The sequence below is a fragment of the Pogona vitticeps genome, chromosome 5 (assembly GCF_051106095.1).
Source record: "Pogona vitticeps strain Pit_001003342236 chromosome 5, PviZW2.1, whole genome shotgun sequence".
Lineage (NCBI taxonomy): Eukaryota > Metazoa > Chordata > Lepidosauria > Squamata > Agamidae > Pogona > Pogona vitticeps.
The window spans coordinates 9,935,629-9,951,442 of record NC_135787.1 but is presented as its reverse complement, the minus strand read 5'-3'; the positions used below and the strand labels follow the sequence as shown (position 1 = coordinate 9,951,442).

The 15,814-nt window shown below is 44.7% G+C and overlaps 1 protein-coding gene across 2 annotated transcripts in view; it reads right to left on the bottom strand.

Moving 5' to 3' along the window:
* FRAS1 (Fraser extracellular matrix complex subunit 1) overlaps positions 1 to 15,426 on the bottom strand; it is a 299,294-nt gene extending 283,868 nt beyond the window's left edge. The window contains exons 1-2 of one of the 2 annotated variants that reach the window (XM_078394487.1): positions 15,227 to 15,426; positions 3,075 to 3,106 (exon numbers count right to left, since the gene is read on the bottom strand). In XM_078394487.1, coding sequence (XP_078250613.1) covers positions 3,075 to 3,106; positions 15,227 to 15,317 — 123 coding nt within the window. In that variant the 5' untranslated portion in view covers positions 15,318 to 15,426. The remainder of the gene's footprint in view (positions 1 to 3,074; positions 3,107 to 15,226) is intronic. The other variant, XM_078394488.1, reaches the window with a different exon arrangement.
* Between the last annotated feature and the right edge of the window lie 388 nt (positions 15,427 to 15,814).

Below are 15,814 nucleotides of genomic sequence, written 5' to 3'. Positions count from 1 at the left end.
CTTGTCAACAGACAACTGTGACATCTTGACGTCTCATTTCCACACATTCTCAGCACCAGTATATTACGGTACTCATTGAGCCAAAATGGGAGGAGAGAATTATCTGCTGCAGGATTTATTAGAGTTGATGGAGTGTAGGCAGATTTCTCAATAGCCTTTAAAACATCGTGATGCTCCACAGTATATTTTTAATGGAAACAAATGCATGCAATCTGCTCCGGCTTTTCGCCAAGCCATCCGCCAAAGACAACGTGCCGTAAATCATCTTGGCTTTGCAGCTTTCTCTTTGCCCAGGACAGTTTTAAAAGGACAATGTCAAAGCTGGGCAGCAAAAGAGAAAATCAAGTTTCCTGGGTGGGCTGCAGATTTGGGGTGGGGGGGAGAGAAGCTACACAAAGCAATGGCACTAAACAGAGATCTACCTCTTGCTTAGCAAGGTGGCACCCAGACTGTTTGAGTCCACCTCTTGTCTCACACAACACTATGAGAAAACAATCGCCATGGACGAAGGGAACTGTATTTCCAGATTCCAAATCAATTGTTCATATAACTAAAATTTTAAAAAAAATCCAGCTAGTTCAGATAAATAGTGAAGAGAATGAGGATATTTCCACATGTCATCCATAGCAATTCAATACACAGATGTATATGGGTGGTGGAGGAATGGAAAGTCAACACTGGATGCAATTTCTGATGGACACAGAGTGGAGTTGCATTATCCCACTTAGAAGGGGGTCATCCTATACATGTTGTGTTGGGAATCTGAATGAGAAAACATCTCCATTTTAAGGTGCACTAAAACTAACAATTGTTAAAGTCTCTCTCTCTCTCTCTCTCTCTCTCTCTCTCTCTCTCTCACACACACACACACACACACACACACACACACACACACACACACACACACACACACACACACACACACACACACACACACACACACACATTTTGTTTACTTATATCACTATCTATTTATTAAATTCAAAGCTGGAGAATGGTACTTTTTGTTCCAAAATCCACCAGCCAGCAAGGAGGAAAGAACAAAATTTAATTTAGTCCCAGTTCTGATTACATTTGTCTTTTTAAAGTTTTAATTCATTAGAAATATGACAAAACCAAGAAGTGTACACCGCTCACCCATTAACAAGAACGAAGATTTTTTTAAGCAATACAATTACATTCTAAAACACTGTCATTAATTACAACACTCCTTGGCAAAGACAAACCAATACTTACACCAATAAGTAGATATTAACATTTGTACACAAGAATCCGCTGGAAAGTCCAGCAGAAAATTCTGGCTACATTTATCCCTTCTCTGTGTATTAAAAGATGGTACTCATAGTAGTTGATAAGAACAATGTGCAAACTGAAGAAAGAACAAATACAATTGTGTCTTAGCACCGCAAGAAAGGCATCCCCTGAAAATTTCAAAAGTTGTTTCAGGGGCGTAAACATCTTAGACATACACCCCACTCCTGAACATGCTGTTAAATCAAGACTTTGTGTAGTACACACCTGTCTAAAGATTCTCACTGGAGAGTTGTGGGCAGCCAACCACTATCTCAAGTGGCAGCAAAGATTTATGGGTTGCTGTTGATTAAATAAAGAGAGATACAGAGAAGAAACAAAAATCTCCCTAAAATAATCATAATAAGAGTGTGTAACATTCTTCTACACTCTCTGAAGAAAAATTCTGTCTTAACCGTCTATGAAGAAAAATTATGTGTGAGTCACAGAGACCACGAAGAACAAAAAGTCAGTCTTCAGAAAAGTAGTTTTTTAAAAACTCCATGAAATATTGAAAAAAAAAGCGCCCAGTTTTATATTTGAATGCCCTGCTCCTATTCAGGACTGCAGTGGCATGTGGTGTTAGTTTTTAATTTATTGTCCTGCTGTCATCCTTCGACAACAAGGGAGACTGAAAAGTCCACCTGCCCCCATCCGTCAGTCATCCAGAAAACCCGAATACACCCTGCCACTTTTAAAGGGAAAATTTTTTGGCACGTATGATTTTACATAGCTAATCTTTTTTTTTCACAGCATGGCCAAGCTGATAAAAATCGTTTTTCTTTTTGTAAAAAACCAACCCTATACCACCATTCAGAAACCATTTACATCCCCAAATTAGGGCTTTAGCAAGATTAACGGATTCGGGTGGCTTCTCCAAAAGAACCGTTCTTAACGTTCGCTTCTTCAACCAAGCATAAAAGTACAAGTGAATGAAAAATGAAAAATTTAATGAGGTTTCTGCGATTGCAAGCAAATATTTGATCACAGGACTGGAAATAAATTATATGCCTGTCTCTGCATGCGCACCTCATTATTAAAATGACACAATGGCCAGAATCCTATTGATTATTTAAGTCAATGTTAAGTGCAAGGGAGAAATTACAACGTTGTGTTGCTGCTAGTTCAAAAGTCATCACATGTATTCCTCATTATGGGATAGGCAGGTGATGAGGGAAAGAAGCAGCCGCTTCTTCACTATTTGCTGGTGCAGTTTATGCCGCTGCGCTCGTGTTGTGTAACGAAACAACAGAATTCCAGCCGATACAACAGGAGGTTTGTAACATTACAACCCTATATGTAATACTCTTCTGATGTTCGCTCCACTATGGTCAACAGACTTTACTGCCTCATAAGCGTGTTTAGGGCTGCAGCCAAAGTTTTGTTTTGTTTTTAACGATTGCACATTAGCACTTTATAATAAATGCAACAGGAATAAAACTATGTTAAACAGGTAACAGCGTAGCAAACCCTTTCATGGTGTTTCAATTACAGGAGGAAAAGAAAAAGCAAACTTGGTGAAATCTACAAACCAATTCTAATTACGCACCCATCTGTTTTAGTCAAATCAGGCCTAAATGTAAAAAAAAAAAAATGTTGAGGGAACTGACCCCCACACCTCCAGAGCCAGGATCTTTCTGGACACTTCTGTAATTTGAGTGCTATAGATTCATTATTGGGTGACTCGGAAACTGCTTCAAGGGCAACGCTCCTTCCACCCAATAAAATGAAAACTAATTCAAGGCTATGAAGGCATGTAACAAATAACATTAAATCTGACCTACCTCAAATGATGAGCCACGATAGACACATACACCTGAAAGAGCAGAATGGAAACTGTGTTAGAAAGACATAAAACCAATATGGTAAATTAGAAAGTGCTGTTTAAAAAGGAGGAGGAAAAGAAAAAGAAAATGATAAACCAGGGAGTTAATGGCCCTTAAGACAAAGTAGCCCATTTGGTACAAACAGCATAGTTTCCTTTTATATCGGAAGAAAAGGGAGATTCAAGCTCATGAGTCTGAACGTCGGGGCCTGGACGTTTTTGGGCAGCCATTTTACCTGCGCAATATCCGTCAGTCACTGGGGCAAGCAACAGACAGCAGGGAGACCCGGCACGTTTAAAAAAAAAGCTTGCAGAGCCCCAGGAGGTCAGAGCAAATCAGACTTAACAGCAAAGTTTACTTCTTACCAAGTTCAAGAATATGCAGAAACTGGGCATCAACAATGACCCTCTGTGAGAAGTAGGGAGGACCAACTGGTGTACCGTCCCCTCCGATCCCAAAACCCGAAGGGACAAACAAGGAGACCCCTGCTCTAATGGACCCAAGCTCCAACTGAATTGCTACAAATCTAAAATCATAGTTTTCAGCAAATCATGGAAGCCCTTTCAACAATAATCCTATCCAGCAGGTTAGAGAGTTCAAGGACCTGGATGTCTTTTTTCACTACAGACACACCTGGTCAATTCATCGGCGAAGCCTTCAGCACAGGCTATCTTGCGCTTCCACCATACTTGGGGCAATTCGTACATCCCAGCTGCGCTTCATGCCAAGTCTGTAGTACAGATTCTTTATGGTGTCCCCATTTGGATGCCTGCATTTCACAGCTCGATGGAAAGGGTCCAATCAATGTTTCTGTAAAAAATCTTTGGCCTGCCTCGCTGTGTTTCTTATCTGACCCTATGCCTTGAAACTGGCCAGAATAGGCTTGAGGGCCTGGCTTGGCTCAGATTTTTCAAATACTGGATCAGAACCTGTTTGTTTGTTTGTTTGTTTGTTTGTTTGTTTTTCTTGGCCCAGGACATCCTGTTTCAAGCACGGCTCTCTGACAATGTATTTCCAAAGGATCTGGTAGTATTCATCAAGAAAATCAAGATTCTTGGGTTGTCACCAAATCTGTTGGGCCCAATACCCCCATCCCAGATATTCCACATAATCAAAAATAGAGTCTTGGATATTGAGGGGCAAACCCTGCATACGGCTGCACTAAAGATTCGCTCTCCGCTCTACTTCCAGTTTCCCCTCTCCCATGTCAGGAGACCAGATTATCTTTATTTTTCAGATCGTCCCCAGGACCGCTGAATATTCACCCTTGCTAGGTGCAATGTTGTGCCTTCCAACTTGGTGCAGGGCAGATTTAGGGGATTACCCATAGAGTTGGGTGTGTGCCCTTGTGGCCAGAGAGTGGTTGAATCATTGCAGCACATGCTATTCTATTGTATGTGGTATCAGGACATCCGCCTGCAATACTTGACCCCCATCCTTTTCTCCCACTCTGGCTGGGACGACCCGGATAAAATCCGGCACCTGCTGAGTGGCACTCATAAGGAACTTACCCAGACAACAGCCAGATACATCCATTCCATCATGCAGAGGTATCGCATTATGCTGCCACACACCATTGAGCCCAAACAATGTCATCTGGGTATCTCCTGGCATATATGCTTTTTAACATTTTACCGCCTCTCACTCTCTTGTACTGTATGCCAATAAAGGTTCTGAAACTGTTAGAAAACCTCTAATGGACCTGAGGCAGATTTGAAATCAGAAACACTGGAGAGCCCAGGAAGAGGCCAATCATTGGAGAAGTCGGCTTTGATGGGAAAGGAGGAGGATAAAGACGGAGGACTGGAGACTGAAGGGGCAGTTGCTATAAAATGCTGGGCAAGTGAGGAGGAGCAGAGGAAGGGAGAAGATCAGGTGGAGATTATAAAAGAAGACCCATGGACTGGTGAATGGGTTACCTTTACAGTACCCAAGGAAGTTGAACAGCAAAAAGTATGGAAACCCTGTTACTGGGGAGAAACAGCAAATAAAGAAAGAAGGGAACATGAGGGGTTTGAGAGTGAATCACTCAATAGAGAGAACCGAGCATGCCTAACTTCCCTTGGGAGCAGCCTTAGGTGGAGACCGTTCCCCTCACAAATGCAACAATGTCCCGGGCAAGAGACTTGGAGCGGGATATAGGCTGGGAGTTTCACCATTCGATCCCGGCATGGAATCAGCTATTACCTGTTTCCAAGTTCTGTTAAACCCCAAGATGGGGGTGTTGATGTGTTAAAGAAAGGACATTCAACCCCAAGAGACAGTATCTCAGCGACAGAATTAGGACAAACAGAAGTTGCACATGTTTCTACAATGTTTAATAAACCCGCTGAATTGACTAGAGAGATGGCATTGAAAAGGGAAAGGGTCATGCCAGATCCTCACACCCTCACCTCAGCTCACAGTCAATGGTGGCTCATATGCCTAGCAAACAGGGGTACCTCACTTGGCCAGCGGTAGCTGATTTCAACTGTACCTGGTGGGACAGAAGGCACCGCAGAGGTGAGTGGAGCCCAGGTTGCCCACCAGAGCCAAGGGGCAAAGTGGGCATTCATCACAAAGATGGGCAAGCAAACAAGCATTCACACAAGCATGCAGCAGAAGGGGAACATAGCTGGCTGGCAGGGAGTGAGAAAGCTAGAACTCTGCACCACTTGTCCGAATGCACCAGCTTCCACTGCACACCAACATTTCATGGAGGGCTCTAGCCATTCCCTCTCTTGTTTAGATCCTTGTCTTCTCCTAGCATAAAAGAATGAAGAACTAATGTGGCATCTTCCACTAAGAATTGAGCCAGGGGGCATGACAACAGGCAATAGTGATAGTGGCAGAGGTTCCACTCAGATATGGGGGCTCATTCATTCATTCATTCATTCATTCATTCATTCATTCATTCATTCTTTCTTTCTTTCTTTCTTTCTTTCTTTCTTTCTTTCTTTCTTTCCTTCTTTCTTTCTTTCTTTCTTTCATTCATTTCTATCTGACTTTTCTTTTTAAAAAGAACCCAAGGTGGCTTCCATCATTAAAAAGACAATATTTAAATGCTAAAAGAAAACGTTTAAAGAAAACTTGACAAAACATGGAGTAAAATTGTATGCATTGCGTGCAATGAACAAGGAACACATTTTGATGTGTTTCTGAGATACTGTTATTTTTACAGCAATAAATGTTTTAACAACAATATCTATGGGGGGGGGACTTTTGGCAGTTAGAATCTTCAAAAATGACCCACAAAAAAACCTAAAGAATAACTAACTGCAGAACCACAGAAATGTGGAGTCGGATGCAGATCCTGGGAATTACCAACTTCAAGCCACTGCTAATGTGGGATTCAGTAACGCTGACAGAAGTTCCTTCAAACTCTGCTTTCAACGTGGTAATGCAGGAGAGCCCCTCATCTTCTGAAGTTGTCTGCTCAACAGCATCAGAAAGTTCCTCCATTGTTTAGTCAAAATCTCCTTCCTTGAATCCATTGGTTCAGGTTCTCCTCTCCAGAGCGGCAGAAAACAAGCTTGTTCCACCTCCCATGTGACCGTCCATCATATATTTGAAGAAAGCTATCATAAGATTTCTCAGTTTCCCAGATTAAGCCTACCAAGTCCCTTTCATTGTTCCTGCACAGAACAGTTTCCAATCCCTCCGCCATCTTGCTTGCCTAAGGAGTCCACATTAACACTCCAACCCTTTTAATTAAAACTTGAGAGGCTTATTTAGCGTCAGAGAAGGAATAGTGAAAACTCACAAGTTGCCAGGTGGCTCTCCCTGGCATCAACACCACCTTTGACATTCAGACATAAGCAGGATTTTTTTATTATTGTTTTAGCAGGGGTAGAATTGCTAGTTGCTGAAACAAACACAACAAGGGGTGTGGTAACTTGGAAACCTACCAATTTTTATTTGGCACAAACTTTTGTGGCTTGCAGGCCTTCCCTCCCCCCCCCCCCCCGAGGCATCTGACTGCAAACTCCAAAATAGTATGCTAAATAATACTGGTGAAGCCTTTAAGGTTCCACAAAATTCTAGGTTGTTCTCATTTTTACTTTTTATTTATTTATTTAGGCAACTGCTCTGAATTTTTAAACATTCACCTTTCCCAAATAAAGGATCAGGATGGGAAATCAAACCTTGCTTTTCTAGATCAGGAAGAATATACACTTTCTGAGGGAAATCTTGCACATGTGCATGTTTTTGGAAGGTTAACATTATTGGAAAAAAAGAGAGAAAGGTACCTATAAAAAAACACCTCAGGGAACTGCAGAAATGTCAAAACAGGAATCCAGTCCTTCGTTCTGGGGAAAGCAACAGCTATTTCATTTTGGAGACACAAACGGACCTAGAGGCTGTATCGTGGTGAGCAAGTCTGAAAGACGTGAGCCTGGCGAGGCAAGTAACAGATTTGTGGTCAAGCTGCCGTTGGTGGCCCAAAGGAAGCAACCGACAACCGTTTCTCTCTACCACACCTGCCAGGCTGTAAATAAAAGTGTCAAGGCCACTGGCTGTGCAGGGAGCTGGCTTCCTCTTTTCAAGACATTGGCTTTGAATAGGGACCTGTGAACATGCCCTAGGAAAGGGAAAAAATGAGAATAGAAAGGAATATTGAGCTACAGGCTAAATTCGCCTTTTAAAATGGGGAGATGAAGAAATGCGTTCCAATGACAAGGCAGGAGGATTATAGGAAGATCTTCCTGACAGGAAGAGATGCTTGACAATGCAATGGACGGCCTCCGAGGGCCGTGGACTCGCCTTCATTTATAAATTTAAGGTTTCTAAACACAAGTTAGACAGCCACCTGTCAGAAATGCTTTTATCTGTGAATTTTGTGTTGCAGCAGGGGGTTGGATTCATTGATCCTTGGGGGTCTCTTCCAGTTCCGCCATCCTATAAAATAGTTCACAGGGTTCCCTTGGAAGATTTTTTTAAAAAGCACGCTGCTTTTCAAAATCACGAGCAGACTGACAACAACTTGCAACTGTTGAGTCCCCCCCTCCACCCGCCCGTATCACAGTTTTTTATGGTTCATGGCTTCCTCTTTTACTGGGGGAGAGGGCTATCACGTCAGCACCATCCTATTCCACGAGGTGTGAAAGCCAAAACCAAGCCAAGACCAAGCCAAGACCAGTATCATCATAATCCACGTATTTCCGGATCTAGGAAAGGGGCTAAGAGAACACTCATTTGCCCAAGGCCACCTATGGGATCTATGAAGATCTGTGCTGCTCTCCTTGTGGCTCAACACCATAGTCATCCGAAGACATTTGGCCGCCTGAGACAGCAAAACAAGATGGCACCACTAAATGCCTGGGCTGGCCACTGAAATGAATTTCAACACTTGACGTGAGATGGAGTCCTCCACTGATACCTGATGGCAGCCCGATGGTTTAGGTAGTACAGGGCAGGTTGTGCCTCATACCTGGCTCTCTCCTGCAAGCCAGGGGACTGTCCAGGGCATTTATAGGGACTCGTACCCCTCCTCCCTAAGGATAGAGCCAGCCCTGATCCAGATGCGACTCTTAGACAATGCCTTGTGCTCCTCCAACCTCACCACGCTCAACCCTTCACTCCATATGCCTTCTTGCAGGCCCTTCTGTTGTGTGCCGTTCATTTGCGTTCTTCCTGCCATTTGTAAGCAGATGTTTTTTTCTTCCTATATTTGGATGAAGAATGAATGAAACCAAAATGGAGGGAAGGAGCCAGCTTGCATCAAGGTATGAGCAAAGTGATTCTGTAGTCCCTGTGTCTCCCGCACCTTCTCTCAAAGAGCCTTCTCTCAAGTATTCTGCAGAGATTGGTTGTGCATCAACAGGTTTTAACTAGCCTCTCGTAATCGGAGGGTAGTTAAAGGGTGCAATTTCTTGTCACACACACACACACCCGTTAACGAACCATTACTGTTTAAAATTCCCATCTGCTTCAGGGATTAAAAACCTGAACCAAGAATCAGCTGCTGTCCTGGAGTACACAGAACGGACTCAAAAACACCGGGATCTCCGTACAATATTACCACCCATTTCGCCAGTGTATGGCTTTGCAGCCTTTATTACACCAAACCTCAAAGCCAGAGGGTGGAAAATTTTCTTTTGGAATACAGGTCTCAAAATCTCATGTTGACCAGGAGCTCAAGTCCAAAATGTAACTTTTCCAAGTTCTGCTCAGATGAACTGCCCCAGAAGCTGCCTTATACAGTGGGGTCTTGACTTAAGAACGGCTTGAGTTAAGAACATTTTGACTTAAGAGCCGCTCTCAAAGGAAAATATTGACTTGACTTAAGTACTTAGATTTGAGTTAAGAACTGAAAAAAAAACCACGTGGGAGGCAGGGAAAGTGCAAAATGTGAACTTTCAGTTAACTGTCGGCCAGTGAAAAGGGTGCCTGTCTGCTTCCTCACTCCTCCCAGCGTTTAGAGAGTGGATTGGGAGACAGTCTTCGGACTGCCTGGTCCTGGACTGCCTGGACTGTATTTTCCCTGCCTTCCCTGAACCTTTCTTGACCTAAGAAAAAAAGAAACAAAATATCCCCCTCCAGTGGTCGAAGGCGGAATAGCAGCTTCCCATTAGTTTCTATGGACGGAAAAGAGCAGATCCGGATTAAATGGTTTTCAATGCATTCCTATGGGAAATGCAGATTTGACTTGAGAACATTTTGACTTGAGAACCGCCTTCCAATACGGATTAAGTTCTCAAGTCAAGACCCCACTGTACCAGATTTGATAATTTGCCCTTCTTCCTCCACTCTGCCCATGACCTCCCCTCTCTCCCCCCAAAAAAAACCACCCATCTCCCTCCCATCTCTTTCTCATACCTTTATCCTTCTATCTATCCTAACTGGATATGTTCAGGACTAATGAAACTAATCTAGGATGTTCCACATGGGTTCTACTCAAAGAGTAGGGGAAAGTTACTTCTCCAGACCAAGAGCTTGGAAAAGAAACTTTTTTTAGCTTTTTTTCCCCCACGCTGTTTTGACTACAACTCCCAGAAGCCCCTGGCCAGTAGCCAAGGTGGAAGGGGAACTTTGGATGTTGTAGTTTTAACTCTTCTTTACTCTGGTTCCATCCACTGAGCTGTTCTTTCAACCCGCACTATTATTCTTACCACCAGGAAACTGAGGCTGTGAACTTGTGATTTGCCTCCAACCCTACCGTGATTTCGTAATCAAGAGGCTAGAATCCAAGACCAACTTGTGACATATGGGCTGAATGGTACTTGGGAAAACCACATTTCTTGCCTTTTACCAAATCCTCAACCCTTAAAGCAATTCATCCTTGTACGCCACCTTCCATTCATCTCATAGTAGAATTGAGAGGAGAACCTATGATAATAACATAGGGCATATAATGAACTTTGATACCCATCATTAACAAAAAGATCCACCCACACATAGAAAAAAGGAGACAGCTAGAGCTGTTGACAACAGACATGCTATCATGACACAAAGCTCCTACACTGACCCAGTCATAATAAGTCTGTTACATATTAGGTGTATGGCATATGAGCGGGAGAACTGCATTTCTGGATTAGAGCAAAGTCCCTCTATTGATCGCTTTCCTTCCCTCCAACATCCACCCTAATTCTTCCAGGAATTGGCAAGCAGAGCATAAGAAGTGGTAGCCCCACTTTATCATAAATCTCAGGATCTCATATGCGCAGATAAGACAGTCCCAGAATAGAGAGGTTCTGTTTTGCAGCTGTCAGAGTGAACAGTCAATAGAATGAATGAAATGCCATCTAGACATTACCGTATCTATGCTCCAGTATGGGGTAATGATTAGAGTGCTTGACTGACACATAGGTTCAAGTCTAAACTCAAGCAAAGAACTCTCTGGACCATCACAGTCTGTTCAACAGAGTCGACCTTGCAAGAAAGCTGGGAGGATAAAGTGGAGAGGAGAGAACCGTGTATACTGCTTTCAGCTTGCTGGAGAAAAAGTGGGGTATTAACGATAATTAATAAAGAAATAAAATAATTATGTACTGTGCAGATCGAAACATTCCTTTTCTTCAAGTTCCCATCAAGGAGTTTATCTGAACAGCTTGAGCTTCAATGCTTTAAAAGAGGCAGAAAGTAATTTCTTTTAGTTTAGCTTAGTTCAGCTCAGCTCATGCATAATTGTGCAATATTCTACTCTACCTCTCCTGAGATAGATCTGAGCAAACGGAGAATGCTAATCTATGTAGTCATATATCATGGGGCTCTCTGCATCAGATTGTCTCTTCTTCTGGGACCAGTTCTCCCCTCTGTTTTTATGGCCAGTCATGTATGTTTGACTGTGGTTGAGTGTGACATCCAGCAATGACTTTAAATGTGCATATAAGAGTGCGGCTACACTGGGAAGTTGAATCAGAGTGATTTGGCTTTTCTGCAATTTGATTCACAGCCCGTATTATATTTGAAATGGCAGTCAGTGCTCAAACAGGGCTGCAGATTGGTTTGGGCATTCAGCATTCATACTGGATGCAATACAATTCACATTCGAGCTCACAACCCCCACTTCTTTAGTTCCTTCCTCTGATCCCACCTCTGCTCATCCTTTTATGGAGAGTATCACTAATCTCATATATGAAAGAATTTTTTTAAAAAAAATTAAAAATTGGAGGGTAATTGGGGAGATGAAGGAATGCAGGGGTGGGTTCCCCCATTCTCAATATCATGCCCCAACTGCCTACATCACCAAACCACCACCTACAGATATGATGTATCCCCAGGTCTTTGCAAGAACATATCACAACTAAAAGCCCGTTCAAATTATTCTGGCTTGAAAAAGTAGAGAAAGTAGAGAATAAAAGCCGCTTTGGGACTAAAACGGGCTGGACCAATTTGAATATGCCTTTGTGTCATGTGGTCACAAAGGATTTGTGTCATGTGGTCACAAAGGATTTGACAACATAGTCACAGTCTAAGTCATCTCATAAGTAATCATCATAGAGTACCCAAAAATCATCATAATTAGCAATTGTATTATTTTACTGGCCTTGCTGGATGAGAGAGTCTAGAGCTATAATTCAAAAAAGGATTTTTTTTTCCTCTCCCAAAAAGTCACAAATTTGGAAGGACTCACGTAGTGGGACAGCATCAGACAATATGAAACAGACCTCTGCTTGATAAGAAAGTTCAATAAACTCGCCCTGCGCCAGTCCCCTCTTGGTTCAAAACACAAACCAGAGTACAAGGTGGTTGTGGAGTGGGAACTGGGTGATAAGACGTTTTATGCACCCACAGCTCACTAGGCATCCCGGAAATGAAAATTATTATTTTTTACTCCCTGCATTCAATCAAAGAGTGAGGTGGAAGAGAACCCACTAGTAGTAAAATAGTATCAGCTGTATTGTTTATCACATACCACCTTGATGGATTATTTTCCAAAAAGTACAAAGCATCCAAAAGCTGAAATTAAGAGACCAAAGGCAGGCAAGCGAGCCATCTTTAGTCACTGGCCATGTCATTGCCATGTTGTGTGCAGCATCAAGACACTGTGCTGACATTACATAATGGTACTAATAATAACTACTAGTAAGTGGAAAGTAATGTTGTACAGTTCTTGATCTGTGCTAAATATGGATCATACAGTATGCTGAAGCTTATGAGCATCAATGTATTTACAATCATTTGACTCTGGATACTTTATACAAACTAATAAAATAGGTCTCTGTTTCTCATGTCAGAATGGTGTCCACGTGGAACAGAAAGCATAAAAAAGAGACTTTATGGATCACATGGGCCTTAAAGACAGAGAGAATGCAAGAGGTAACTATCGTTTCAAATGCTCCTATACCCTTTGCCTAGCATGTCCCATGACTTCCAGTAGGGCATGGCATAGAAAACATTATTCAGAATTGGTTGTTGTGGGTTTTTTCGGGCTCTTTGGCCGTGTTCTGAAAGTTGTTCTTCCTGATGTTTCACCAGTCTCTGTGGCCAGCATTGTCAGAGGACTAGAGTAGGAACTCACATCCACAACAAAAACACGTTGATCACCATCATCACCCTATCTCCTGAAAAGGACAAAAGCTTTTCCCACAGCTATAAATACTCAACTATCCAACAAACAGCAACAGAGCATGGACAGAGTTCCTACTCCAGTCCTCTGAAGATGCCAGCCACAGAGAAATGTCAGGAAGAACAACCTTCAGAACATGGCCAAAGAGCCCGAAAAACCCACAACAACCATCAGATCCCGGCCGTGAAAGCCTTTGAGAATACATTATTCAGAATTGTTTCCTGTACACATTTGGGCTATCGAAACGCCAAAGGACAGGATACTGATCTAAGAAGTGAACATCCAAGATACAAAGGTCCCAAGTGCTCATTTAGCATGTACATTATCACACTTTTTGGGGCAAAATCAACACCAACAGGCCTCCATGTTTCTGGGTCACAACGAGGAGGTGTGCATTTGGCTGCAGGTGACAGAGAGCAGACTTAGAATGTAGATGGTGGACCAACTGACAGAGCCCCAAAATGACTCAGTGAGGCCTTGAGGAAACGTGGTAGCTCAAGGGTTCAGCCTGCTTTGCATGCCAAAGGTCCCGGGTTCAACCCCGGCCATCTCCAGGGAATATGATAATAATCTTAGAACTGTAGAGCTGGAAAGGAAGGGACCCTCTGGATCATGGGCGTCCAGCCCCTGTCAAGGAGGCACACAGTGGGGAATCGAACTCCCAACCTCTGGCTCTTCCTGAAACTACAGGAGAACCGGAGTGGGAACAGCTCTCCATTTCTGCATCGAGCAGTTTTCTGTGTACTTCGTGGGATCCTAAGGATGGCTGGTTCCTCCGGACAAGAGGAGCACTTCAAGATCTCCTGGCCGCCCTTTCCTGCCTGTAGTTTTAGAAGGCAGAGAGAATCAGGGCACCTGTGCTCCCTTCCTGCTGTCCTTCCAGCTTCACACACCATAAAGCATGTGTTAATGCATGACACAGAGAGAGAAAGGGGGGTGGGAGAGACGAGAGAAACAGAGCAGGTAAGGATTCCCCCCCCCTCAATTTTGGGGCAAGGTGTGTTTTTCTGCAGAGTGAATGAACAGAGTCGGGTGAGGCAAACAGTGTCTGAGTAAGTGCATGCCTCCTTCTGGGTGCATGTGTGAATGATTCCTTACCTGGGTGCATGTTTCTCTCTCTCTCTCTCTCTCTCTCTCTCTCTCTCTCTCTCTCTCTCTCTCTCTCGTGTGTGTGTGTGTGTGTGTGTGTGTGTGTGTGTGTGTGTGTGTGTGTGTGTGTGAGAGAGAGAGAGAGAGAGAGAGAGAGAGAGAGAGAGAGAGAACACCCCCTTGCCCTGTCCCCTTGGCTCTGCCCACCACTGGCTCCTGTGTTTCCCTTGCCACCAACCACAATGGGCACCAGCAGCTGCTGGCATCCCACAAAGGATTTCTCACATTCTTGAGAAAGAGGAGTGCTTTATCCACGTCAATTAACAGGCAGCAGTTACACACTTTAATTTCAAGAGCCTCTGAAAGATCAGCCCTGTTCCCTCCCATTAGGCATTGGAATAACAGCGGACTTAAGTCTCCTGAAATGCCTGGAAAAAGGCAGGTTGCATAATTTTCCCCACTGCATTTTCCTCCCACTGTACTTGGCTTCAGTTCTGGACAAAACACAGGACGGACTTCACAGCCCGGCCCCTGGTTTTTCTGCTCAGGCCGACCTCACATGGGCTTGGATAAGTCGAACTACAACTCCCACCATCCGCAGCCAACAAAGTGGTAGCGGAGGATGGGAGTCGTGCCCCCCACACACACCGTTGGAGGGGGCAGAGAGTTAAGGGCAGGTGGCTTTGCTCTGGGAGTCCCATCAATTGGACGCGGAAGCGGCGCGTTCCCACGCTTGCTTGGCTTCTTTTTGCAAAACCCAGACTGAGGTAGGTCCGCCCACTCCGGATCCCCAAATGAATCCATCAACATCCGAATAAGTTAAGAAGGGCAACTCCTCAAAGGCACCAGTGGAAGCGTTACTTTGTTTCGGACTACAACGCCAAGGGTGGGGGGGAGAGTTACTTTTTTTGGAGGGAGGGGGGAGGGACAGGTGGAAGGAATGCGGGAGCGGTAATCCGCAAAAGTATGAGCTCCGCGCTGGAGGCGAAACCCGAGGAAGGGAAACCGAGCGCCTTCGCCACCGACTCACCTTCGGCCTGATGGGGCGAGCCCGCAAAGGCGGCCCAAAAGAGGAGGAGGAGGAGGAGCGGCGGCGGCGGCGGCATCCACGTGGAATCCATCGCCAAGCAGAGGCGGCTTCGGTACAAAGAAAAACCCGAAGGGGATCTCTCCCTCGGGGGGGGGGTGTGTGCACGTCTCTCTCTCTCGGAGCAGCCCCCGAAGTCTGCACTTGTTCCAGCATCCGAAGAGGCAGGGAAGCGGGGGGGGGGGACGAGCTCACGCCCGCCTTTTTGGGGAGAAGGGGGGGAGGATCAAGGGGGGAAAGGCAGGGAGGGAGGAAGGGCGATCCGTCGCTGGGAGAGATCCGTGGAGAGATCAGCCGGGAGGAGGAGGAGGAGGAGGAGCGGGAGGAGACGCCCCGAGTTCGCCGCGCCCGGGAACCGATCCCGCGAAGGTCTTTCTCCCAGTCCGGCAGGCAGCCGCCGTCAAACACTGGCCGGCGGGCTGGTCATCTCTGCGGCGAGCCTCCCGGCCGCCACCCCCCCCCCCGGCTTCCAAACCTTGCAAACTTGTCCTCCCGCTTTACCAACTTCCCCTCCGAAGAAGGGTCGCCGTT